General features: G+C 41.0%; 1 protein-coding gene across 1 annotated transcript in view; it reads right to left on the reverse strand.

Annotated features, from left to right (window-relative positions):
• osbpl8 (oxysterol binding protein-like 8) overlaps window positions 1-25325 on the reverse strand; it is a 246558-nt gene that overhangs the window by 13727 nt on the left and 207506 nt on the right. The window contains 13 exon segments of the mRNA XM_055153241.1: window positions 178-314; window positions 2236-2325; window positions 3418-3515; window positions 8267-8365; window positions 9457-9553; window positions 11329-11427; window positions 11514-11595; window positions 13043-13227; window positions 17171-17284; window positions 17287-17398; window positions 18431-18442; window positions 19278-19431; window positions 21537-21621. Coding sequence (XP_055009216.1) covers window positions 178-314; window positions 2236-2325; window positions 3418-3515; window positions 8267-8365; window positions 9457-9553; window positions 11329-11427; window positions 11514-11595; window positions 13043-13227; window positions 17171-17284; window positions 17287-17398; window positions 18431-18442; window positions 19278-19431; window positions 21537-21621 — 1364 coding nt within the window.

Here is a 25325-nt window from a genome sequence, read left to right on the forward strand (position 1 = left end):
GCATTTTCTCAATTATATTTGACTATAAAATAAGTTCCAAATTAGCCTAAATAAAGCACAAAAAGTATATATATATATATATATATATATATATATATATATATATATATATATATATATATATATATATATATACATATATCTATTTAATTAAATTTGAAGTGTAAGTTTTCGTACCTCTCAGACTCAAACTCTCCCTGCTCCTCCGGCGGCACCGTGCACCTCGTCAGACGGTTCTGCCTCAGGTCTGGAGTCGGGTTGAAGAAAGTTTCCATGGCGCCTGTTTTCTTATCGTTTATGAAGATCTCACTGTCCTGGAAGGGAAAAGAAAAACACTTTTAATTTAAGTTCAGCACCGATTCACTCTTTTGTATTTTGTATTGATTACTGATGGACTGTCAGACATGTCAAACTCAAATTCACAGAGGACAAAATTAAAAACTGAGGCTAAGTCGTGGGCCAAACTAAATATTTATTGAAAATTTCAACAACATCTGCATGTTTTCTCTTCCTTCGAGATATGTAATGTTAAACCTTTTCTTTTTTTACTTTTATTGCCACAAATCAATTCGGATCAACAGTGTCCTGAGACCGGATCTTCACACAATTTATATATTCAGTCTTTTTTCCTCTCTTCCCTCCTCTAGAAGAAGAAAAGAGAAAAAAAAAAAAAAAAAAAAAAAAAAAACATAAAAAATAGGGCATATTAGGGCATACGTGTCTTATTTGAAAAAGTCAATAATTGGGCTCCATTTCTTTTCAAAAGTTGGTAGTTGAGCTGTTAACAGTTCCACTGTATAAACTTGTCTGATTTTTGATCTCCACTGATCAATAGTCGGTGTTTCAGGTTTCAGCCAGTAGATCGTGATCATTTTTCTTGCAGTCAACAGAAGAAGATGCGGCAGAAAACACTGATCATGAGAAAGACCATCAGGAAATGTATCAAGCAGAAAGATCTTTGGGTCCATCAACAGGTCCACAGCCAAAATGTTTTGTAGAACATCTTTAACATCAATCCAGAAACATTTTATATTGGGGCAGTTCCAAAATATCTGAGTCTGGTCGCCCACAAGTCCACACTTCCCCAACATTTGTCACTAAGTTATTAGGTTCTTTTTTCAGACCATAGGTTTGTTTTCATACCTGACAGTTTGGACTGATCACTGTGGTCTTCCTCAGTCACGTGATGTTGTTGTGACGTGTCGCTCAGTTGATTTAAACACATTATGGTTCTGTCTTCCTACCGGTGGAGGCAGGACGACAGCGCCACCTGCAGTCCCACTTCCTCAGGACAGTATCCCAGGTGTGTGAGAGTAAAAAAGCCCCTCGACCCGGTTTATCGTCCTGTGAGCACGTGTCCGTCTTTTCAATTGCCTCTTTAATCCAGCGGCGATGTTTGTTTTCCTCTGTCCCGATGATGTTTGCTCCGTCTCAATCCAGAATGTGCTTCTCTCTTTCACAGGGCTCAGAAATGGACGATTTGAGTTGTTCCTGTTCTGCTTTGTGTTAGTTGCTCGTGTTTCGCCTTCGCTGTTTCCCCCCCTGCCTCCACCGGTAGGAAGGCAGCACCAAAACCTGTTTAAACCAGCTGATCGGACACGTCACAGAAACATCACGTGACTCTGAGGAAGACGCTAGTGATCAGTCGAAACTGTCAGGTATGAAAACAAACCTATGGTCTGAAAAAAGAACCTAATAACATAAAATATCAGACCAAAGACCAAATGAACCTCATCGGACTATTTGTCACTAAGACTAGTTAAACCTTTTCTTATTAAAATAAATGTTTAATAAGAGTTTTGCTTAAACATTGAAACCAGAACAAGCAGAATATAAAAAATAATAACAAAATTTTAAATAAATAATGTCTCTATAGTCTATCAGCTGTAATAAAGATTTGATATGATCTCACGGGTCAAATATAATTATACTGCGGGCTAAATTTGGCCCCCGGGCCTGAGTTTGACATGTCTAAACGAAAGGCACTTCCGATAAAATATTTTGTCATTTTTACCCGCAAACGTTCTCGTGTAAACAGGCCCTAAAATGCCACAAGACCAAGTGACAGTGTAAAGTGTAATGCCGTACTGTGGAATATTTCAGGCAAGTCAAGAAAATCGGCACCTCTACAATGAAAAAGACACGTTTTGAGTTTAAGTGTTGAATAAAACTTGACATTTTTCTCCCTTCTCTTCAGTGTGAATGATTTAAAAAGTCTGGTTTCGTGTTTCTTACCCAGTGTCCTTCCAGTGTGGCCAGAACTTCTTTGCCCAGTTTTATTTTTCCTGAAAACTGGTTCACACAGTCACTGCTGCCCAAGAACGGCTGAGGAGAGAAAGAGAGAGAGAGGAGGAGGGCGTGAGGGAGGAGGAGACGACACGAGGAGGTACAGAAGGAAGCATCGGAGGAGACAAGGGAAGGAGATATGAGGTTTAGTCTACTGAACTTGTACGCGGCCGGGGAGTCGTCAAGAGTCAAAACTGAATATAAAGTCAAAAAAGGTCTTCCAAGGATCTTAATTTAGTCCTCGTTTAGTCCTTAATACTGATGTAGTTCTGGTAAAGACCTGGTTTAGTCCTGGTTCAGTCCTTATTTCGTGATGGTTAAGTTCCGGTTCAGTCCCGGTTTAATCCTGGTTTTGCCCTGGTTTAGTCCGGGTTTAGTCCGGGTTTAGTCTGGGTTTAGTCTGGGTTTAGACCGGGTTTAGTCCTTGTTAAGTCCTGGTTTTAGTCCTGATTTAGTCCTGGTTTTAGTCCTGGTTTTAGTCCTGATTTAGCCCTGATTTCGTCCTGGTTTAGTCCTGGTTTTAGTCCTGATTTAGTCCTGGTTTTAGTCCTGGTTTTAGTCCTGATTTAGCCCTGATTTCGTCCTGGTTTAGTCCTGGTTTTAGTCCTGATTTAGTCCTGGTTTTAGTCCTGATTTAGCCCTGATTTCGTCCTGGTTTCGTCCTGGTTTTAGTCCTGGTTTAGTCCTGATTTAGTCCTGGTTCAGTCTTTGTTCAGTCCTGGTTTAGTCCTGGTTTAGCCCTGGTTCCATCCTAATTTCGTCCTGGTTTCGTCCTGGTTTAGTCCTGATTTAGTCCTGATTTAGTCCTGGTTCAGTCTTTGTTCAGTCCTGTTTAGTCCTTTCGTCCTGGTTTAGTCCTGGTTTAGTCCTGGTTTAGTCCTGGTTTAGTCCTGGTTTAGTCCGGGTTTAGTCTAATAATCTATGAATCTTGGAACAGGTTGGACTCTTCTAATCTATTTTGTTTCTAAGCGACTAAAACTGGTTGGTACAAATACCTGTCTCTGCGCGTCGGAGGTTGAAGTGAGTTTTTGGTTTGGGGCAGGGACAAAATGAATATGTAAAAGTAAAATAAATGTAAAAATCCAAATGAAAAGCACAGATATTGTTTGTTGTTGAGTATTTCAAACGTACCTTGAGCTTGAACTCGAGCTGGGCGCTGTACCCGGTTTTCTCACAGGTGATGGTGATCTGACCTCCCAGCTCCAGGGTCATGGTGCCGTACAAGATCCCTGTGAAGAACAACGGACAAAAGGCACGTTTATTATTAAAATGTTCTATGTTTTTTAAAATAATAAATGTAAAAATATATATATTATTTTTCAAAGTAATAGTTGGGCCCGGTCAAGCAGAAGTAAACATCAAGGCCAAAAATTCAAGTTAATTCATCTGATATAAAAATGTATTGAACAGATACATATGTACTCTAGTTTATGAAACTGTTGACCTTTTTTCTGTACCATTTTTGGTTCTAAAGTTACATACGTTTTAAACAGACCATGAATGAAACATGGAACAAAAATTATTTCCCAAATTTCAAAGACCCAAAAAATCATGTAAATAAATGGATGTATTTCATCATATCTTGTGTTATTCCATCTTTGAACTGTTGATGAAGGTACAGGATTTTTCAAAAAGAAAAAGTATTTAAAATGATAAAAATTTGCTTGGAAGAACTGACATATTTTATAGAAATAGTTTCCTTTCATTTTGAAGTAATATTAAAGTATTCGGAAGAAAAAAGCGACAAATGATGTAAAATCATCAGTGTTGGGGAGTAACAGATTACATGTACTGGAGTTATGTAATCAGAGTACAAATTATGAGTAACTGTATTCAGTTACAGTTACTGTTTCAGTGAGTGGTAATTGGATTACAGTTACTTTTCCAGCCGTTTCCCTCCGTTACCACTTGACCGGACCCAGAAGTAACTAAAACTGTAGCCAAAAGTAGAAATGTGTATTGTTAAGGATTTATTGATAAGGTTATTGATAATACATGCATCACGAATTTCAGACTTCCGGTTTATTATTTATGTCATGTGACTCAGGGTTGTCACATTTTCTTTGTGTTTTTGTTGTTTTTAAGCATCTTTTCTGTATTTTACCTAAACAAATGACACATGTACGTCTCTCTTTACTGACTCCTGGGACATTTCTTGTATAAAACTAGGACAAATTACTGGTTTTCGATAAATCTGCTTGGACAGTGGACGCAGGGCTCAAAACTGGGACTGTCCCGGGTAAATACAAGCATCTCGAATTTCAGACTTCTGCTCATTGTGCAATACTAGGAAGGGTCCCCCGAAAAAGTGAGCATCAAACCTCTGTGTTTGTTTTCCCAGTGGGATGTGTCTATTGTCAAAGTCGATTTTTTCAAGTGTTTTGAACCACATCGCTTTTGTTTCTGGTTCTGATATTGTCATATTTTAGTTTTTGGATTCAGACATCGTATTTGTGTGGTCGTTGGATCCTAACAGCGGAAAACAGCTCGAGAAATGCTTCGGAAGTTTGCGAACTCCATAAATGCAAAAGGGAATCGGATGTGTGTGACTCAAAGCTCCGTTCAAACTGACTAGGACTAAACAAGAAATAAACGAGGTCTAAACCAGGACTAAACCAGGACTAAATCAGGTCTAAACAAGAAATAAACCAGGACTAAACCAGGACTAAACAAGGACTAAACCAGGACTAAACAAGGACTAAACCAGGACTAAACCAGGACTAAACAAGGACTAAACAAGGACTAAACCAGGACTAAACAAGGACTAAACCAGGACTAAACAAGGACTAAACCAGGACTAAACCAGGACTAAACAAGGACTAAACCAGGACTAAATCAGGACTAAACAAGAAATAAAGAGGTCTAAACCAGGACTAAACAGGACTAAATCAGGTCTAAACAAGTAAGGACTAAACAAGACTAAGGACTAAACAAACAAGGACTAAAAGACTAAACTAAACAAGGACTAAACAAGGACTAAACCAGGACTAAACAAGGACTAAACCAGGACTAAACCAGGACTAAACAAGGACTAAACCAGGACTAAATCAGGTCTAAACAAGAAATAAACCAGGACTAAACAAGGACTAAACCAGGACTAAATCAGGTCTAAACAAGAAATAAACCAGGATTAACCAGGACTAAACAAGGACTAAACCAGGACTAAACAAGGACTAAACCAGGACTAAATCAGGTCTAAACAAGAAATAAACCAGGACTAAACCAGGACTAAACAAGGACTAAACCAGGACTAAACCAGGACTAAACAAGGACTAAACAAGGACTAAACCAGGACTAAATCAGGACTAAACAAGGACTAAACCAGGACTAAATCAGGACTAAACAAGGACTAAACCAGGTCTAAACCAGGACTAAACAAGGACTAAACCAGGACTAAATCAGGTCTAAACAAGAACTAAACAAGGACTAAACAAGAACTAAACCAGGTCTAAACCAGGACTAAACAAGGACTAAACCAGGACTAAACCAGGACTAAACAAGGACTAAACCAGGACTAAATCAGGACTAAACAAGGACTAAACCAGGACTAAATCAGGTCTAAACAAGAACTAAACCAGGTCTAAACCAGGTCTAAATAAGAACTAAACACAGACTCAACAAGAACTAAACCAGGTCTAAAACAGGACCAGGACTTAACTGGGACTAAGCCAGGACTCTGCCCACTGTAAAGGTCAGACTCCATAAATCTGACTCCAGAATCCAGTGAGCGTCAAACCTTTTCACAGCAGGAGAAGAGTTCACACTGGTTTGAGTGAAGCTGCACTGTCGGAAAGTCTGCATCTACAAATGTTTCACCTCCCAAAAAAAAAAAAAAAACAAAAAGAATGAATAAAATAAAAGAACTTTACTCATTTACTCCATTAAGGCTTTTCATGAACAGAAGTGACTCAAACTCTTTCTGCTTAAATATAAAACTGGAGTAGAACAATAGAAGTTGGATTCATGTCACATCAAAACAGTTTAAAGCTCGGACTTTGCTTATTTTATGGGTTTAGTTTTTTTCCATCATTTTTATCATAAGAAATTGCATGTCCTAACGGCGGAAAACGACTCGAGAAACGGGCTTCGGAAGTTTGCGAAAGTTTGGGAATCAGATGTGTGTGACTGAAAACCTCTGTTCAAACTGTTTCTCTTCCCAACGGAATTGAAAAATAGTGAAAGGTGAAGGTGATGGGCAGGATTGATCCACAGGAAGAACCAAAAAGGAAACATTTGTCTGACTAAGAAATCATCCTGAGTTTGCAGTGAACATTTTGTATGTGGAGCGACAACAAAAGCAAAAAGTTTTTGTTTTTTTGGGAGGTGAAACATTTGTAGATGCAGCTTCACTCAAACCAGTGTGAACTCTTCTCCTGCTGTGAAAAGGTTTGACGCTCACTGGATTCTGGAGTCAGATTTATGGAGTCTGACCTTTACAGTGGGCAGAGTCCTGGCTTAGTCCCAGTAAAGTCCTGGTCCTGTTTTAGACCTGGTTTAGTTCTTGTTTAGGTCTTGTTAGACCTGGTTTAGTCTTGGTTTAGTCCTGGTTTAGTCCTTATTTACACCAGGTTTAGTCCTTGTTTAGAGCTGGTTTATTTCTTGTTTAGACCTGGTTTTAGTCCTTGTGTAGACCAGGTTTAGCCCTGATTAGTCCAGTCTGTGGAGTCTACACCTTTACAGTGGGCAGAGTCCTGACTTAGTCCCAGTTAAATCCTGGTCCTGTTTTAAACCTGGTTTAGTTCTTGTTTAGTCCTTATTTAGACCTGTTTTAGTCCTAGTTTAGTCCTTATTTAGACCTGTTTTAGTCCTAGTTTAGTCCTTGTTTAGTCCTGTTTTAGTCCTTGTTTAGTCCTGTTTTAGTCCTTGTTTAGTCCTGTTTTAGTCCTTGTTTAGACCTGGTTTAGTCCTGTTTTAGTCCTGTTTTAGTCCTTGTTTAGTCCTGGTTCAGTCCTTGTTTTAGTCCTTGTTTAGTCCTTGTTTAGTCCTGGTTTAGTCCTTGTTTAGTCCTGGTTTAGTCCTTATTTAGTCCTGTTTTAGTCCTTGTTTAGTCTTTGTTTAGTCCTTGTTAGTCCTGGTTTAGTCCTTGTTTAGTCCTGTTTTAGTCCAGTTTTAGTCCTGATTTAATCCTGTTTTAGTCCTTGTTTAGTCCTGTTTTAGACCTGCTTTAGTCCGTGTTTAGTCCTGTTTTAGTCCTTGTTTAGTCCTGTTTTAGTCCTTGTTTAGTCCTGGTTTAGTCCTGGTTCAGTCCTTGTTTAGTCCTTGTTTAGACCTGGTTTAGTCCTGTTTAGTCCTGTTTTAGTCCTTGTTTAGTCCTGTTTTAGTCCTTGTTTAGTCCTGGTTCAGTCCTGGTTCAGTCCTGTTTTAGTCCTTGTTTAGTCCTTGTTTAGTCCTGTTTTAGTCCTGTTTTAGTCCTTGTTTAGACCTGTTTTTAGTCCTTGTTTAGTCCTTGTTTTAGTCCTGGTTTAGTCCTTGTTTTAGTCCTGGTTTAGTCCTGTTTAGTCCTTGTTTAGTCCTTGTTTAGTCCTGGTTTAGTCCTTGTTTAGTCCTTGGTTTAGTCCTTGTTTTAGTCCTGGTTTAGTCCCTGGTTTAGTCCTGGTTTAGTCCTAGTCCCGGTCCAGTCCCGGTCCAGTCCCGGTCCAGTCCTGGTTCAGTCCTGGTTTCAGTCCTGTTTTAGTCCTTGTTTAGTCCTGGTTTAGTCCTGGTTTAGTCCTGGTTCTTTAGTCCCTGGTCCAGTCCCGGTCCTTAGTCCTGGTTTCCAGTCCTGGTTTTTCCTGTTTTAGTCCTGTTTTAGTCCTTGTTTAGTCCTGGTTTAGTCCTGTTTTAGTCCTTGTTTAGACCTGGTTTTAGTCCTGTTTAGAGTCCTGTTTTAGTCCTGGTTTCCTGTTTTAGTCCTGGTTTAGTCCTTGTTTAGTCCTGGTTTAGTCCTGGTTTAGTCCAGTCCTGGTCCAGTCCCGGTCCAGTCCCGTGTGGTGAGTCTGACCTTTACAGTGGGCGTAGGGCATGTTCATCACATAATCTTCTCCTCGATTCAGAAACGTGAGACGCGCCTCTCCATCCAAAATGGCCGACAAAGAGTTTCCTGAAATAAACAACAACATGAGACAGGAAAAAGAAAACGGGAAGAGAGGAAAATGGAAACAGGAAAAAGGAAGAGAGGAAAATGGAAACAGGAAAAAGGAAGAGAGGAGACAGAGGTTTAACCTGCAGAGACATGAGCTGATAAAAGACGACGTTACACAGTGAACACAAGGACGAACTGTGTGAGGGAGACTCAACAAAAACCTCCAGAAGTGATAAAAAAAATAAAATAAAATAAATATGTATACAATAAATAAATAAATAAATAAAAACTTACAAAATAAATAAATAAATAAATTTAAAAAAGCAACAACAACAAAAAAAACTAAACCAGGTCGAAACCAGGACTGAACCAAGACTAAACCAGGACTAAACCAAAACTAAACAAGGACTAAACCAGGACTAAACCAGGACTAAACCAGGACTAAACCAGGACTAAACCAGGACTAAACCAAACTAAAAAAAGGACTAAACCAGGACTAAACCAAAACTAAACAAGGACTAAACCAGGACTAAACCAAAACTAAACAAGGACTAAACCAGGACTAAACCAAAACTAAACAAGGACTAAACCAGGACTAAACCAAAACTAAACAAGGACTAAACAAGGACTAAACAAGGATTTAACAAGGACTTAACAAGGACTAAACCAAACTAAACCAGGACTAAACCAGGCCTAAACCAGGACTAAACCAGGCCTAAACCAGGACTAAACCAGGACTAAACCAGGCCTAAACCAGGACTCAATCAGGCCTTAACCAGGACAACACCAGGACTAAACCAGGTCTAAACCAGGACTACACAAGGACTAAACCAGGACTCAATCAGGCCTAAACCAGGACTAAACCAAGACTTAACAAAGACTAAACCAGGACTCAGCAGGGTTTAAACCAGGATTAAACCTAAATCAGGACTAAATCAGGACTAATCTGGGGTTAAACACATGGACAGACGTTCGTTAGACCTTCTGTTCACTTTGGAAATCCCTGAGCGTAAATCCATATTTCACACACTTCAATATGAATATGAATCTTAAATCTGAATCATTTTTAAGATTTGTATTTCCCTGTAGTTTCTGAGCAGCTCTGTTACCGTAAAACTTGGACTTGGCGAGGATGCTGCCGCTGACACAGAAGCCGTCCTTCCTGTTGCTGACGTAGAACGCAGAGACTGGAGGATGATGGGAAACCTGAGCAGGACATGGATCAGTTTACAATAAATACACTTTTATTTTTTTTTTTTTACACAGACATAAAGAGACACGATACAAGGTCAGATGAGGGAAATCAGATTAATTTTAACGACATAATTTTTACAGGACAATAATTTGGGCAATTCTTGTTGAAATAACCTCAATTTTTCACAGAATGTGTAGAAACAGATCAACAGTTTAAATTGTTGTTTTATTTTTGTTCTGTTTTCAGGTTGAGCCGTTCACTCCCAAAGAAAAGTCATTTTGCGTCACCCAATTAGAACCCTGCCCCCGACGCAAAACTGTGCGATGCGGGACACGTTTTGAGAGCTCATTGGGTAAAGTAAAATGTACAAATGATTCATGTTTGTCTGTCATACATAATTTGTGCTGGTTATTTTATTTGGCTTCAATAAAAACATTTAAGCAGCCTAAATTTGCGGATGTGGTCTAATCTCACGCACTCCAAAAATCACTAAATCAGACTCAGCATCAGTTCCAGTTAGAATTATTCGGGTCTTTCTGAATCCCGACAGGATGGTTTCGGTGTCACTGAAGTCCAGACTTTGTCCATCCATCCAGTGACTTCAGGAAAGTTTCATGGTGCATCCTCCTCCATCCGCACTTTCAGTCAGTCGCTCACAGGTTTCTCGCTCACTCCAAACTTTCTTTCTGCTGCTTGATTACAGTTTTTCAGCTGAATATTTCACTACTTGTAACTTGTAATCTGCAAAATATGATTTTCTTTTTGGGGGTAACAGTTTAGATAATTCCTTTCCGCTTCTCCGTGTTGGATAGAGTTTAAGAAAGCGAACGTTCCCATTAGGGATGGGCATTCGATGAAATTTTATGAATCGATCTTCGGGAGAATTAACGATTGATTTTTGATTAATCATTAACGCTTTTATATAATAAGTATCATCATTATTTTTTACTTTTACTAATCTGCATAAATAAATTCAACTTTACAACATATAAACCATAAACACTTTGAAGCCACATCAGCCCGTTTGACATTATAATGTGTGTAAACTGCATGGCTCATCTGTATAAACTAAGCGCAGAAAAAAAAAAAAAGCTCTTGTGTCGCTGATGCGTTTCAGCTTTTGTCGGACTAAAGGACGCGACTCAGTGGAATATGAGTGTTCTTTCTGTGACAGAGGGATGATGATGCTGATGGTGAGTCTGTTCTGTGTTTTGTCGTGATGTTTTCAGAGATCAGACATGTGCAGGTTTATCGCAAATGCGGGTGAGAACAGGAGGGAAAATTACAAGCGGAGCAGGACTGCACAGTGCGGGAGAGGACTGTGTCCCAACAACACATAAAAACAGATTTTATAATAAAGCAACTCGCGAACAGAAACAGTAAAGTCGGAGATTAAAAATAAGATTAACGAGATTAAAAAAACATAACGCGCTAAATATGACTGTAATTAATTAATCGCAGTTAAGGTGATAATTTTCAGGAAACCACTTGTGCTGTCATGTGGTAACACAGAAAGTGCTCCTCTGTGTTTTTAAACTCCACACACCTTCACTAGGATCATTTGGATCATTTCAGACCTGAAATTGCCAAACTCTACTGAAGAAAAGGTAAAAGGAGCTGTGCACATTTTTGTGAACAGCATTTTGAGCGTTGGAGATGCAGACAGACTAATAATAAAGTGTAAGTGTCTGTTTTTGAGGAGGAAACATGACTACAACACGACTTAAAGCTTCACAAGACTCCGTTTTGTGTAATATAGGAAATTTAAGTGCAGTTCTTTCCACACCTGTTCAGCGATGTAGAAGGTTTTGCTGTTGGTTTTCTGATGGAGCCACATGCAGCGATACGTCTCTCCGATGATCGGGTTGTACGGCTTCTTCAGACCCTTTAAAATAAAAACACACAGAGGAAGTTATTTTACGGTTCAGAGCTTTATCTGTCCTCCTGTAAAGCGGCGGCGTTCACTTTCACCTTGGGCTTCTTGTAGAATCCAGAGATGTACCACTTCACCACTTTCTTCATTCGGTTGTAGGCGTTTTCTTCCACTGCAGCTCTGAAAAACAATCATGTATTTTTAATGAATAACAAAATAAACTTAACTTAACTTCTAGCTTTACTCAAATTATTTTTAGGCACAAAATTTTTCAGCATATTTGCCATTTAAAGCCACGTTTTAGCAAGAATAAAAGTGTGTTATAATCAGTGTTGTGGAGTAACAGATTACATGTACCAGAGTTATGTAATCAGAGTACAAATTATGAGTAACTGTATTCAGTTACAGTTACTGTTTCAGTGAGTGGTAATTGGATTACAGTTACTTTGTTGAAATAAATGGATTACACAGAGAGATTTTCCTGTTTTCACATTTTGGGCTAAACCCCTTTTTTTTTTTTTTCTTCAGTAATTCCACTCATTGCCGGACACTAAACCAGGTGTAAAACCAGGTCCAAACCAGGTCTAAACCAGGTAAACCAGTCTAAACCAGGTCTAAACCAGGTCTAAACCCAAGTCTAAACCCAGGTCCAAGCCAGGTCCAAACCAGGTCCAAACCAGGTCTAAACCAGGTCTAAACCAGGTCTAAACCAGGTCTAAAACCAGTCTAAACCCAGGTCTAAACCAGGTCCAAACCAGGTCTAAACCAGGTCTAAACCAGGTCTAAACCAGGTCTAAACCAGGTCTAAACCAGGTCTAAACCAGGTCTAAAACCAGATCTAAACCGGGTCTAAACCAGGTCTAAACCAGGTCTAAACCCAGGTCTAAACCAGGACTAAACCTAGAGCCAAACCAGGCTAAAACTTTCTTTCTGCTGCTCGATTATCATTTTCAGCTGCAGATTTCACGACTTGCAGCTTGTAATCTGCAAAATTTGTGTTCAGTCTTCTCAGTCTTTGTTATAGAATTTTTGTGTTATGAGACATTCGGTCATTTAAAGTATAAATCTATGTTTAATCATTGCACATTATAAGATGATCAGAACTGCTTTGTACCTTGTTCAAACTGTATGTAACTATAGAAAATCAGCTGATGTCTGTTGACGCGTTTGGACTGACACGGGACCCGGAGAGGCTGAGGAGGAACTGTATGTGAACCGGGATATGAAACGGAGTGTGTCAGCGGGAGCAGTGTCAGCTGTCGTCTGTTCGTCTATTAGAGCTCCAGTGCGAGGTCGAGTCAGGAAGCTCTCGCACTCCTCGCCGCAAGTGAAACGAACCACGGTGTCGTCTCTGGCTTGTTCTTCACTGACTGAGTCTTTGGGTTAATTCCCTGACAGTCTTCCTCAGTACAGAAGCAATGGTGCGATCGACTGACATGATACAGACAGGACAGAGGCTCTTTCTGCAGGAGACATGCGCAGTAGAGCCAAGTGACAGTGGTTCAGGAGGAACAGGAGCAGCAGATAATAGAGCCTCTCACCGCTTCACTCTCAACATTTTAATATAAGTCGCACCGGAGTATAAGTCACACTAATACGATATGTCAGTGTATCGTATGTTTCTTACTCTGACAGGAAGTCGGCGTGGTAGTAGTAGTCCGAGAGTTTGTCGAGGAACGATCTCGGCTCCAGGATGAAGGTGGGCAGCACCACTTTGGACAGGTCCATCCCGGGTCGCACCTGCTTCAACAGAGTCCAGATCAGAGACTTGTTCTCCTCGGACACCGTCTCTGTTTGCGACGCCTCTCCTGCCTGAAAACACAGACACAGAGAGAGACAGAGAGAGATTAGAAATGTCTTTTATTATACATGCGTCAGGGTTTATTATTGGGCACATTATTATTGAGTGCGTTTACATGCACATCAATAACCCGGTTATGATCGGGTTTTCTGAGTGTCCCGGGTTCTTCACGGTGCATGTAAACGCAGTAACCCGGTTATGGCAGTATCCCGGTTATTAGACACCGGGTTACTGTAGCTGGTTTATTCTGATAGTAACCGGGATACTGTGGCATGTAAACGCAGTATCCCGGTTACTGCAACATAAAGTTAAGTGCGCATGCATCCAAAAGACACTTTCCAGTCTTTTCATCACAACAGTAGTGACATAAATAAATTGACCAACATAAATAAAGTGACCAAACGAGTGAAATGACTGTAAAATAAAGAGCTGCGCTAAACCTGCACACGTACAATCTGCACTCGTGTGACGCTGAAAAGTTAAAACATGAACTATCTCCTGTACAACACACACACAGAACAGACTCACCATCATCAGCACCTCTTCTGTCACAAAAACAACACACATAATCCACAGAGTCGTGTCATTTAGTCCAAAAGAAGCTGAACCACATCAGCGACACAAGGAGTGAGTGTTTTTATCAGCGCTAACAGTTTATGCTAATTAGCGATGCGGTTTTAAGTTTTGTTTCTGTAAAACGTAAACAAATGTGATCAGAGCTGAATGATCTGATCAAACGGGCTGATGTGGCTCTACAGTGTTTCTGGTTTATATGTTGTAAAGTTGAGTTTATTTATGCAGAAGATTTTAATGAAGAATCTGTTGGTTTGATGTGTGCAGTGGATTGTGGGAGATCTCGTAGCTCCTTAGCTTCTTATGCTAAAGGAGCTCACGGTTTGTATTTTTCCTGCTTTATGAAATTGATTTAAGTTAATTTTTGCACTTGCGCATTTGTAAGATTATGTCAAGAAACCGGGATACTCCATTTGATCATGTACACAGGGATATGAGTCTCAGTGCACATGTAAACACAGTAACACGAATACTGACAGAACCGGGATACTGATGATGTGGATGTAAACACACTCACTGTTTATCCACAAATTTATTCTAAAGATAAGTTAAAGGGCCCATATTACACTATTTTCTGATCTTTGTTATAGTCAAGTCTTCCCAGTGTGACCATTTAAACGTCTATTTCACAGGTGTCAAACATGCGGCCCGGGGGCCAGATCCGGCCCTCCAAGACCTTTAATCTGGCCCTGATTTTCTACTAAAATATTTTAATTCTATTTTTTATTAAAATATTGGTAATTTTCTGCGGTGTTTATCACAGCAGCGTCTCCCACCAGAGCAGCACAAATGAAGACTTGTCTCTTTCCAAACGCTCTTAAAGGACGATCGTTTTGACTGTTGACCGTGACACCCTCATCAGAAAAATGTCCAACATGAGAAAAGTGGAGCCGAGTGCAGGATTTTACAACAAAAATGGACTTGTTCGTATTTCTGCAAGTTAATTTTAAACAAGTTCATGTTAAAACATTGTGTTGAAATTGTTTTTTTTTTTTTTTTTAAGTTTCAGGTTGTTCATAATATTATAATATTTTGTAAAAGAAAGAGTTCATCAATTAAAAAATATTTTTGTAATAGATTTGTGTTTCTCTGCACAAATATTTGAACTTATTGTTATTTTTGGGGTTTATATGACATGAGTTTTCTGATCCGGCCCCTTTGGGATCAAATTCGGTTGGATACGGCCCCCGGACCAAAATGAGTTTGACACTCCTGGTCTATTTTGTCCAATATTTGTCTTAAAGAGAGGGTATTATGAGCTTTCTACCATGTTACGACGTTTTTCCTTCATCATAAACACGGCTGCAGAGGTTTTAGAGTCATCTGTGCATGTTTAAATAATCTAGCAATCTCTCCTGGGTCCTATTCAAACCCTGGTTACCGTCAGCTGTAAGATTCTGTACGAGTCTCGTCTGCGTTGGCGGCGAGTCTGGGATGTTTGTCATTGATATTATTGTAAAAAATAAAGCCGTATTCTGGGCTTTTGTAGGAGGCTAATTAGCGACCTGTCAAAATATCACAGAGTTTGAAAATGAGCACATTCTCTGCTCCGAGCGCTGCCCACGCGCTCCAGCCAAGACTGTGATTAAAGTCTGTCTCCATCACAACACGAGCGATACGAGATTATTGGTTCAAACGGTTTCAATGTGAAATCTGGAGCGTCAGGATTTACCATGACCAGACCAGATACTGACAACGAGAAAAAAACGTTTCTGTTTTCTGGACTAAAGCTGCTGAAATCACAACGTTCTATTGTATATATAAAATGATATATACAATGAAAATAGATCAAATGACTCACAGACTGAACCAGGACTAAACCAGGACCGATCCAGGACTAAACCAGGACTGAACCAGGACTAAACCAGGACCGATCCAGGACTAAACAAGGACCGATCCAGGACTAAATCAGGACCGATCCAGGACTAAACCAGGGCTGAACCAGGACTAAACCAGGACCGATCCAGGACTAAACCAGGACCGATCCAGACTAAACCAGGACTAAACCAGGGCTGAACCAGGACCGATCCAGGACTAAACCAGGACCGATCCAGGACTAAACCAGGACCGATCCAGGACTAAACCAGGACTAAACCAGGGCTGAACCAGGACTAAACCAGGACCGATCCAGGACTAAACCAGGACCGATCCAGGACTAAACAGGACCGATCCAGGACTAAACCAGGCTAAACCAGGGCTGAACCAGGACTAAACCAGGACCGATCCAGGACTAAACCAGGACCGATCCAGGACTAAACCAGGACCGATCCAGGACTAAACCAGGGCTGAACCAGGACTAAACCAGGACCGATCCAGGACTAAACCAGGACGATCCAGGACTAAACCAGGACCGATCCAGGACTAAACCAGGACCGAACCAGGACTAAACCAGGACCGATCCAGGACTAAACCAGGACCGATCCAGGACTAAACCAGGACCGATCCAGGACTAAACCAGGACCGATCCAGGACTAAACCAGGACCGATCCAGGACTAAACCAGGACTAAACCAGGGCTGAACCAGGACTAAACCAGGACCGATCCAGGACTGAGTGTTGGTACGGACCCGGAGGTGCAACCGTGTAGACTGTCGGGTCATCAGGACTCAGGCCGGGACTAGACCGAGACGAGGACCAGATCAAGCCCGGGATGGAGACCAAGACCAGACCACGATTGAGACCAGGATTAAGACCGGGACTGACATCAGGACCAGACTGGGACCAGATTGGGACTGAGACCGGGACCGAAACCGTGACCAGACCGAGACCAGACCGGGACTGAGACCGGGACTGACACTGGCACCAGACTGGGACTGAGAAACCTGACTGAAACCGGGACCAGATCAAGACCTGGACCAGACCGGGACCAGACCGGGACCAGACCATAATTGAGACCGGGACTGAGACCAGGACCAGACCGGGACAGAAACCGGGACTGAGAGCAGGATCAGACCAGGACTGAGACTGGTTTAGTCCTGGTTTAGACCTGGTTTGGACCTGGTTTAGACCTGGTTTAGACCTGGTCCAGTTCTGGTTCAGTCCTGGTTTAGACCTTGTTTAGACCTTGTTTGGACCTGGTTTGGACCTGGTTTAGACCTAGTTTAGACCTGGTTTAGACCTGGTTCAGTCCTGGTTTAGACCTGGTTTAGACCTGGTTCAGTCCGACATCACAGTTTAATTTTCGTAAACAGTCTGTTATCCGTTTTTTTCCATTTTTCATTTAAACACGAAATCAAAAACAGAAAAAAAAAAAAAAATCGTTATCCATTTTTTAAAAGAAAATTGTTGTTTTTCTTTTCGTTTTCTTATTTAGTTTTTTTTATTTTGACGGATGCAGCACGACGTCCCTGTAAAACATCATCCAAACATTCCCCTTGCGTACCTCTCCCAGCTCCTCGTGCGACTGCTCCATGTACGGCGTCTCCCGCAGGTGCTCGTTGGGGTCCAGGTCGATGTAGGAGTCGTCCTGGCGTTCCGAAGTGTCGCTGTCGCTCTCTCCTCGCTCTTCTCCAGCCCCTCGGCGTCAGACTCCTCGTGGTCCTGCTCCCGGTCCGACTTATCCGAGTACAGGTCCGGGTCTTTCAGGTGATCGCTGTCGTTAAACCTGAAAAAATAAAAACACAGACGTAAACACACTCTGATCTGGGACAGTTCGCCGTCTAGTGGCAGCAGAGGGAAACACAACTGTGAAAACAACTAAACTAGAGAATGATTTCACGTGATTTGGCACAGAAATGCTTAAAACGAGTCTGGCAATGATTTATGTTCTTAAAAACTGCAAACGGCTTCTACCTATGATGTCACAATCCAGGGATATTTCAAAGAGGAAAGGGCTTTTACACATTATTACTGAAAAATTAAAGCTAAATACAACTCAAGGTTTGATTTTAATGAGTAAACAATGTTCGGACATGGCTAAAATCCCAACTTTAAGGTGGATTATGCAACATTTTGGTCCATCACCTGTTTGTTTCTATGAATATGTTACTGCTCTGTCTGAAATATTCCCCAGTACCGTATTTTTTGGACTATAAGCGTCACTTTTTTTCATGGTTTGGGTGTTTCGTGTGACTTATACTCCAGTGCAATTTATATTAAAATGTTGACAGCGTGGAGAGGTTCTAGTCTTGTGTGTGAGTATCTGCTGCTCCTGTTCCTCCTGAACCACTGTCACTTGGCTCTACTGCACATGTCTCCTGCAGAAAGAGCCTCTGTCCTGTCTGTATCATGTCAGTCGATCGCAACCATTACTTCTGTAACACTGAACAATTTAACATTTAAGACGACTGAGAAGACTGAACATAAATGCCGAAAATGATAATTGAGCAGCAGAAAGAAAGTTTGGAGTGAGAAACTTGTGACACCAGGAGGATGCGCCATGAAACTTTCCAGGAACTTCAAAGCCTGGACTTCAGTGACACCGAAACCATCCTGTCGGGATTCAGAAAGACCCGAATAATTCTAACTGGAACTGATGCTGAGTCTGACGACAGCGACACAGAAGAGGAAGCGGCTCTGTTTACCTCCGGAGGTCGAGTTGTTCAGAAGTGACACCGAGGATGAAGAATTGAATGGATTTAGTGATTTGGAGTGAGATGGAGAGTTTGTTAAACTTGTTCTGTTCTGTTGTTTATGTTATAGTTTATCTGAAGAACTGTTCATATGTGACGTTAACAGTCTGTTGTTCTCTCTTCTATTGTTTTTACGAGAACTTGACTTGAAATGTCGCTTCCTGGTCTCTGATTTTATAAAATAAATTTCCCCCCAAAAGTGCGACTTATATATGTTTTATTCTGCTTCATTACACATTTTTGGCTGGTGCGACTTATACTCTGGTGCGACTTATATCTGGTGCGACTTATACTCCGGAGCGACTTATACTCCGGAGCGACTTATACTCCGGTGCGACTTATACTCCGGAGCGACTTATACTCCGGAGCGACTTATACTCCGGTGCGACTTATACTCCGGTGCGACTTATACTCCGGAGCGACTTATACTCCGAAAAATATGGTACATTACATTTATTCAATCACAGCTGGTTTTAGAGCTCAAAAATACTTAAAAATACAGACATTCTCACTGTGAGCGGGGTCGCCTCTCCACAGATCTGACCTGTAACTTGGTCTGGTTTGGTCTCCATGAAGATAGAAAGGTTTAATGCCATACTGTGGAACATTCCAGACAAAACAATAACAACAACGTCTCTACGAAGACGGACCCTCCACCAGAAAAGTTACACAAACCACCTCTAACGTCATAGAAAAACTGTTTTTAACTCTAAATTGTGTTTTTATCTTAATTTATTTCTTTATGGTGACTGTCGTGGTTATAGATGATGTTATTTATTGTGTCTGTGTACATAAATGTTGTCCTGTCTTGTACTTTCATGTTTGTCCTGTCTTGTCTACACATGGGACGGAGAGGAACGTAATTTCGACAATAAAACTGACTTAGAACTTTGACTTTTTAAAGGTATAAGTCCTTACTGCAAGTTGTGCGCCCTGAGGAGGCTGTAGAAGTTGATGGAGTGTTCTCCTCCCGTGGCCACAGTGGGCTCCTCTTTGCCCTCTCTGATCATGGTCCTCTTCAGCAGACCGGAGCACTTGAGAGCCAGCTCCAGAGCGTCCATCCAGCAGCGGCCTACACACCAAGAGACAACAGGATTTTAGTATTTAAGAGTTTAACATACGCTTTTTTTAGGCCTAGGACACACCACACTTTCGTTGTTTTTACCCAGCGATAAAGTGATTTGATACAACTGTGGTCAACAACATGGGAGTGCGATGCAAACTGTAAGAACTGCTCTTTCTGAGGCTTGTTTAGGGTGACCAGACGGCTCTATACATGCATCCTGAATTTCGGACTTCCGGTCATCGCGCAATTCATACTGGGAAGGGTTCTCAGAAAAAGTGAGCATCAAACCGCAATGTTTGTTTTCCCAGTGGGATGTGTCTATTGACAAAGTCGATCTTTTCAAGTCTTTTGAACCATATCACTTTTGTTTCTAGTTCTGATATTGTCATATTTTAGGATTTGGGATTCGGACATCGTAATTGTGTGGTTGTTGGATCCTAACAGCGGAAAACAGCTCGAGAAACGGGCTTCGGAAGTTTGCGAACTCCATAAACTGCAAAAGTGAATCAGATGTGTGTGACTGCAAACCTCTGTTCAAACTGTTTCTCTTCCCAACAGAATTGAAAAATAGTGAAAGGTGAAGGTGATGGGCAGGATTGATCCACAGGAAGAACCAAAAAGGAAACATTTAACTGTCTAAGAAATCATCCTGAGTTTACAGAGAACATTTTATACGTGGAGCGACAACAAAACAAAATCCCGATTCCTCACTCAACCTTGGTTACGAATTTAAAAAGTCAACGCCAAAGTGAAAGGCTCCAACTGTTCACCAAGAAACACCTTCCACTGCAAAGAGACCAAGACGTGATGTTGCTGTAAAACCACAAGAACAAGAAAGTGCAGCTCAGTCTGTTTGTCTTCTGCACCTCTCGATTGAACGACCGGAATTATTTTTAAGAAGAATAAACGTTTACATCAGCGGTGTCAACCTCAAATTCACACTGGGCCAAAATTAAAAACTGGGACTAAGTCGTGGGCCAAACGAAATATTTATTGAAAAATTTCAACAACATCTGCATGTTTTCGCTTCTTTTCAGATAAGTAACGTTAAACCTTTTCTTATTAAAATAAATGTTTAATAATAGTTTTGCTTAAACACTGAATCCAGAACAAGCAGAATATAAAAAAAGTAACAAAATTTTAAATAAATAATGTCCCTATAGTCGATCTGCAGACAGTGGGCAGCTCTAATACAGATTTGATATGATCTCGTGGGCCAAATATAATTATATCATGGACCAAATTTGGCCCCTGCGCCTGAGTTTGATACGTCTGGTTTACATGGTCTTTTTAAAGCGGAATTATTTTTTATTCAGAATTAAATTATTTTTATTCTGAATTAAAGCTCCCATGTAAACGTGGCAGTTGTGCAGTATTGGATCTTTAGTCCATGTTCACTGTGGTAACGGTTGGACAGGCCCAGGGTTTTTTTTTGGTTTTTTTTTAAAGCATTGGACGTTTCTGGACTTGCGTCAGAGTTTTTGTATTCCGCGGCTGCCCTCGATCTCGTCCGCTGTGGTTTTTCTCTTCAGGCTCAGATCAAACTCTCTGTCTCATTATTCTGCGCACTGCACCATCTCCAGAATCTCAACCAGTCTCCAATTAAACCAGACCCCAGTCTCACTCTCGCACTGCAGCCGACATCGCCATGGAGATGTTATCGATTTGCCTGCAATGTTCCAAAGTCTGGCATTAAACTTATCAACCTCCAAAGAGACAAGCAGGAGACGCTTCAATTACAGGTATTATACAGGTATTATAGCTCAGAAATATCTCGAAAAACAGCATTCTGACTGTGAACGGGGTCGCCTCTCCACAGATTTGACCTGTAGCTTAGTCTGATTTGGTCTCCGTGAAGATAGAAAGGTTTAATGCCACACTGTGAAACATTCCAGACATGAGTTAAACTGGGGTGGAGTGACAGAAAAGCAAAATAAAACTAAAAATCTCCAGCAGAAACACATTTATTTTCACTGTCCAAACGAAATTACCACCTGCACTTTTAGCCCCGATACAAGATCAACTCAGACAACATAATTCCCGTTGTCAGATACTTTGGTGGACATTTTCTCGAGCAGAATAAAGACATATTAAATGGTTTTGTTTGTTACCGTCGGACTCGGAGGCGGCTCTGAAGATGAGGTGGCTGCTGGGTAAAGGCTGAGTGATGGAGCCCACCGCTTCTCCTTTAGGACCCTGAAAACACAAAGTCACAAACTGAAGACAGGTTCGGTTATGGTTAACGTTAAGGGGAAATAATGACACCAGGATTATGTAGAGAACATTAATATGAACGTTTTAAGACCAAAATGATGTGTCTGACAGCAGCAGGTACAGAAAGAGCTGACGGTTTTTCAACAGAAAGTGAAATGGAGCCATTTATACAGACAGTTTATTAGAGGTGTAAAAAGAATCAGTTCAGTTCACAGCATAAATCTAGTATCGTTTCAAAATGTGTCTGAATCAAATTTTTTTTTTAAGTAATGTTTTTCCATTGACTGTTCTAAAGATTATTTCACCAAATTTTATTCTCGTGAAGGAGTACGATCATAATATTAAAGGGAATTCTTGATAAATCAATAGGATTCACCAACATCTTTTTCCAAAACAAGTACTCGCCGATACTGAGTACCGATACCAATACCAGGCATTATTTTTACAGGGGTTTGATTACAGTGATAAATTGAATTAATTTGATTGTGTTTTTATGGTACCTAGTTTCATGTTAGAGCACGATCTAAGAGTCTGTTTTAGATTTCTACTAAAATCACTGTATTTAGAAATAACGGCCATATTATTTATTTAGTTAAGCACTTGCAGCTTTAATATTTTACCACTTCACCTTCACAGACAAATACTCATAACAGTGAGCGTTTTCTTACTTTTACCACAGTCACACTTTGACCAGTATGAACCTGCTGCACACCTCTTTAAAAAGCTCGTCAGGTGCAACAAGTCACAATGCATGTGTAAGTCGTAAGTGCATCAAGTAAATCATCACCAGTGTCACTTGGCATGTTAACATGCTACCATCGTCAACACAAACACAGTGCTGATATCCTTTGTCAATAAAAATAAAAACTTGTAAGAGTCCTAAACATACAGTCACATGTGATTAAAGGTGAGATGAATGTGGAGAACAGTGAATGTGCTTCTTTATGGTCTCCGCTCTGCTGGAGCTCAGCTCAGAGGAAGTTGTGAGTGTTACAGTTCAGGATGTCCCGATCACATTTTTTTGCCCCTGAATCTGAGTCATTTGATTTTGAGTATCTGCCGATACCGAGTCCTGATCCGATACTTCTATAAAACAAGAATAAGATCCAGGAGGTTTGGGGGGAGTCCAGTCTATGAAATCCAAATAATACAAAATCTTACCAAATAAAAATAAGATGACAGAAGCTCCAGAGCCTCTCTCCCCCGACCGCCCCCACTCCCCCCGTACTGCCCCCACATCCACAAACCCACAGTGGAGCAACATTAGTCCCACCGCTCAGTAGACACTTCATGACGCTGTTCCCTCCCTCCCCGCTAAAAGCCCCAACTCCATCCAACTGCATCCAAACATGCAAACAAACAGCACCATGCGATGACGCCATCGGCCGCGCAGGTGTGAACACAGGCCACAGAACCACAGGTAACAGCTCCCGAGCACGACACGACCCAAAAGTCCCAGCACCTCTAGTTCAGCAGGCGCCGGGACAGACAGTCACGCTGACTGGACGTCCCTGAGCAAATCCAGCCGCGCCTCCGAAAAACCCCCAAAACAAACTTGTGTACTGTGTGTCCTGTGTGCGCTGTGTGTTATATATGTATATTATTTATCTAATCAGCAGTCAGCATCACCTCCAGTCTCTCTCTCTAAAACCTTCAAATCAGGCAAGAAATCTCGGGGTAATAATGGACTCAGACTTGAATTTAACAGCCACATCAAATCAATAACATCTGCAGCCTTTTACCATCTAAAAAACAGAGCAAAAATCAAAGGTTTACTGTCTAAATCAGACTTGGAGAAACTTATCCATGCGTTTGTCTCCAGTAGGTTAGATACTGTAATGTTCTGCTCACTGGTCTCTCCAAACGAGCTGTGAGACGCTGCAGAACATCCAGAACATCCAGAACATCCAGAACATCCAGAACATCCAGAACATCCAGAACATCCAGAACATCCAGAACATCCAGAACATCCAGAACATCCAGAACATCCAGAACATCCAGAACGCTGCAGCTCAGGTCCTGACTCGAACTAGGAAGTACGAGCACATAAGTCCTGTGCTCAGGTCTCTGCTCTGGCTCCTGTGGCTCAGAGACTTTAAAGCAGCTCTGCTTGTACAAGTGTCTCCATGTCCGAGCACCAAAGTCCATCTGTGACATGTTAGTGTCACATGAACATCTCACACTCTGAGGAGCTCAGGGACCAACTCCTGCTGGTGCCCAGAGTCACGACTAAACAAGGGGAGTCAGAGTTTCAGGTTCATGCAGCTAAAACCTGGAACAGTCTGAACATGTGAGACAGACTCTTCTGTGACGCTGTTTAAATCCAGACTCAAAACATTTCTGTTTAACTGTGCAAATAACTGAAAGGTTTTCATTCCGCACTCTTCTCTCCAATTTATGTCTCTCTTTTTTAATTTTAATCTTCATGATTATTTATGTTTTGATTTGTTTTTATTATGATTTTAATGTATTTCTTATTCTGTAAAGCACTTTGAATTACTTTGTGTATGAATTGTGCTGTACAAATAAACTTGCCTTGCCTAATGCCTGATCGGACCATAACGGCCGAGTCCGGATTGAGAGGCGCCGATTTCCGATCACGTGATCGGGACAACCCTAGTTACAGTGGTATCGGCTCATGGTATCGGGTCTTGGTATTGGCAGCCCATTGACGAGTATGAGGACGAGTACTGGCACCTGGTATTGGACCGTTGTCTGATCCTGGTATCGGTGCAGCACTTTACATCACAATACACTGTCCTTTGTTTTAGTATCGGGATGAATTGTTTGGACTGAATCGTAACAGACCGATTCTACAGTCTCACACACACACACACACACACACACACACACACACACACACACACACACACACACACACACACACACACACACACACCCCTACAGTCCATGTGAAAGTGTCCTCGTCTGTGTGGATGGACCTAACAGAGCTTCATTTCAAATCTTTCATAAAAGAAGAGGTCAGATACAAAAGAGATTTTCATTTGTTTGTCACATTTCACAAAGAGAAAAGCTCGAAAAACTCAGGGCCAGAGCGAAATCTGAACCAGACGGACACTAAAACAGACGGACAAAACACAAGTGCGGAAAACAGAGAGAAAAGGCCACATGTGTCACAGTCTGAGTCAAACTAACACAGATTATTAAACATAAAAAACACAGTCTGTGCCTGTTTTTAAATCACTCCTCACTAGAAACACACATTTTCTCTTGGATTTTAACAAGTGAGATGTGCATTTGTTGTTGTTAATTAACTTTAGTGTCTCGTGTCTTGTTGTTTTTTATGTTTTTAGACAGATGTAAAGTTTTTAAAGGGTTTTATAAATAAATAAAGTTGTTACTGTAAATGAACCAAGTCTAATACTGGATCACTGAAGTTTTAAAAGAGGAATTTCAAAGGTTTAAACCAGGATTTCGCTTGGACTAAACCAGGACTAGAGCTAAAACAAAACCAGGACTAAACCAGGACTAGAGTTTAGAACCAAACCAGGACTCAACCAGGACTAGAACCAAACCAGGACTAAACCAGGACTAGAGCTAAAACAAAACCAGGACTAAACCAGGACTAGAGTTAGAACAAAACCAGTACTAGAACAAAACCAGGACTAAACCAGGACTAGAGTTTAGAACAAAACCAGGACTAGAGCTAGAACCAAACCAGGACT

Source organism: Boleophthalmus pectinirostris, unplaced genomic scaffold (genome assembly GCF_026225935.1).
Source record: "Boleophthalmus pectinirostris isolate CB_2022bp ecotype Guang Dong unplaced genomic scaffold, ASM2622593v1 HiC_scaffold_18, whole genome shotgun sequence".
Lineage (NCBI taxonomy): Eukaryota > Metazoa > Chordata > Actinopteri > Gobiiformes > Gobiidae > Boleophthalmus > Boleophthalmus pectinirostris.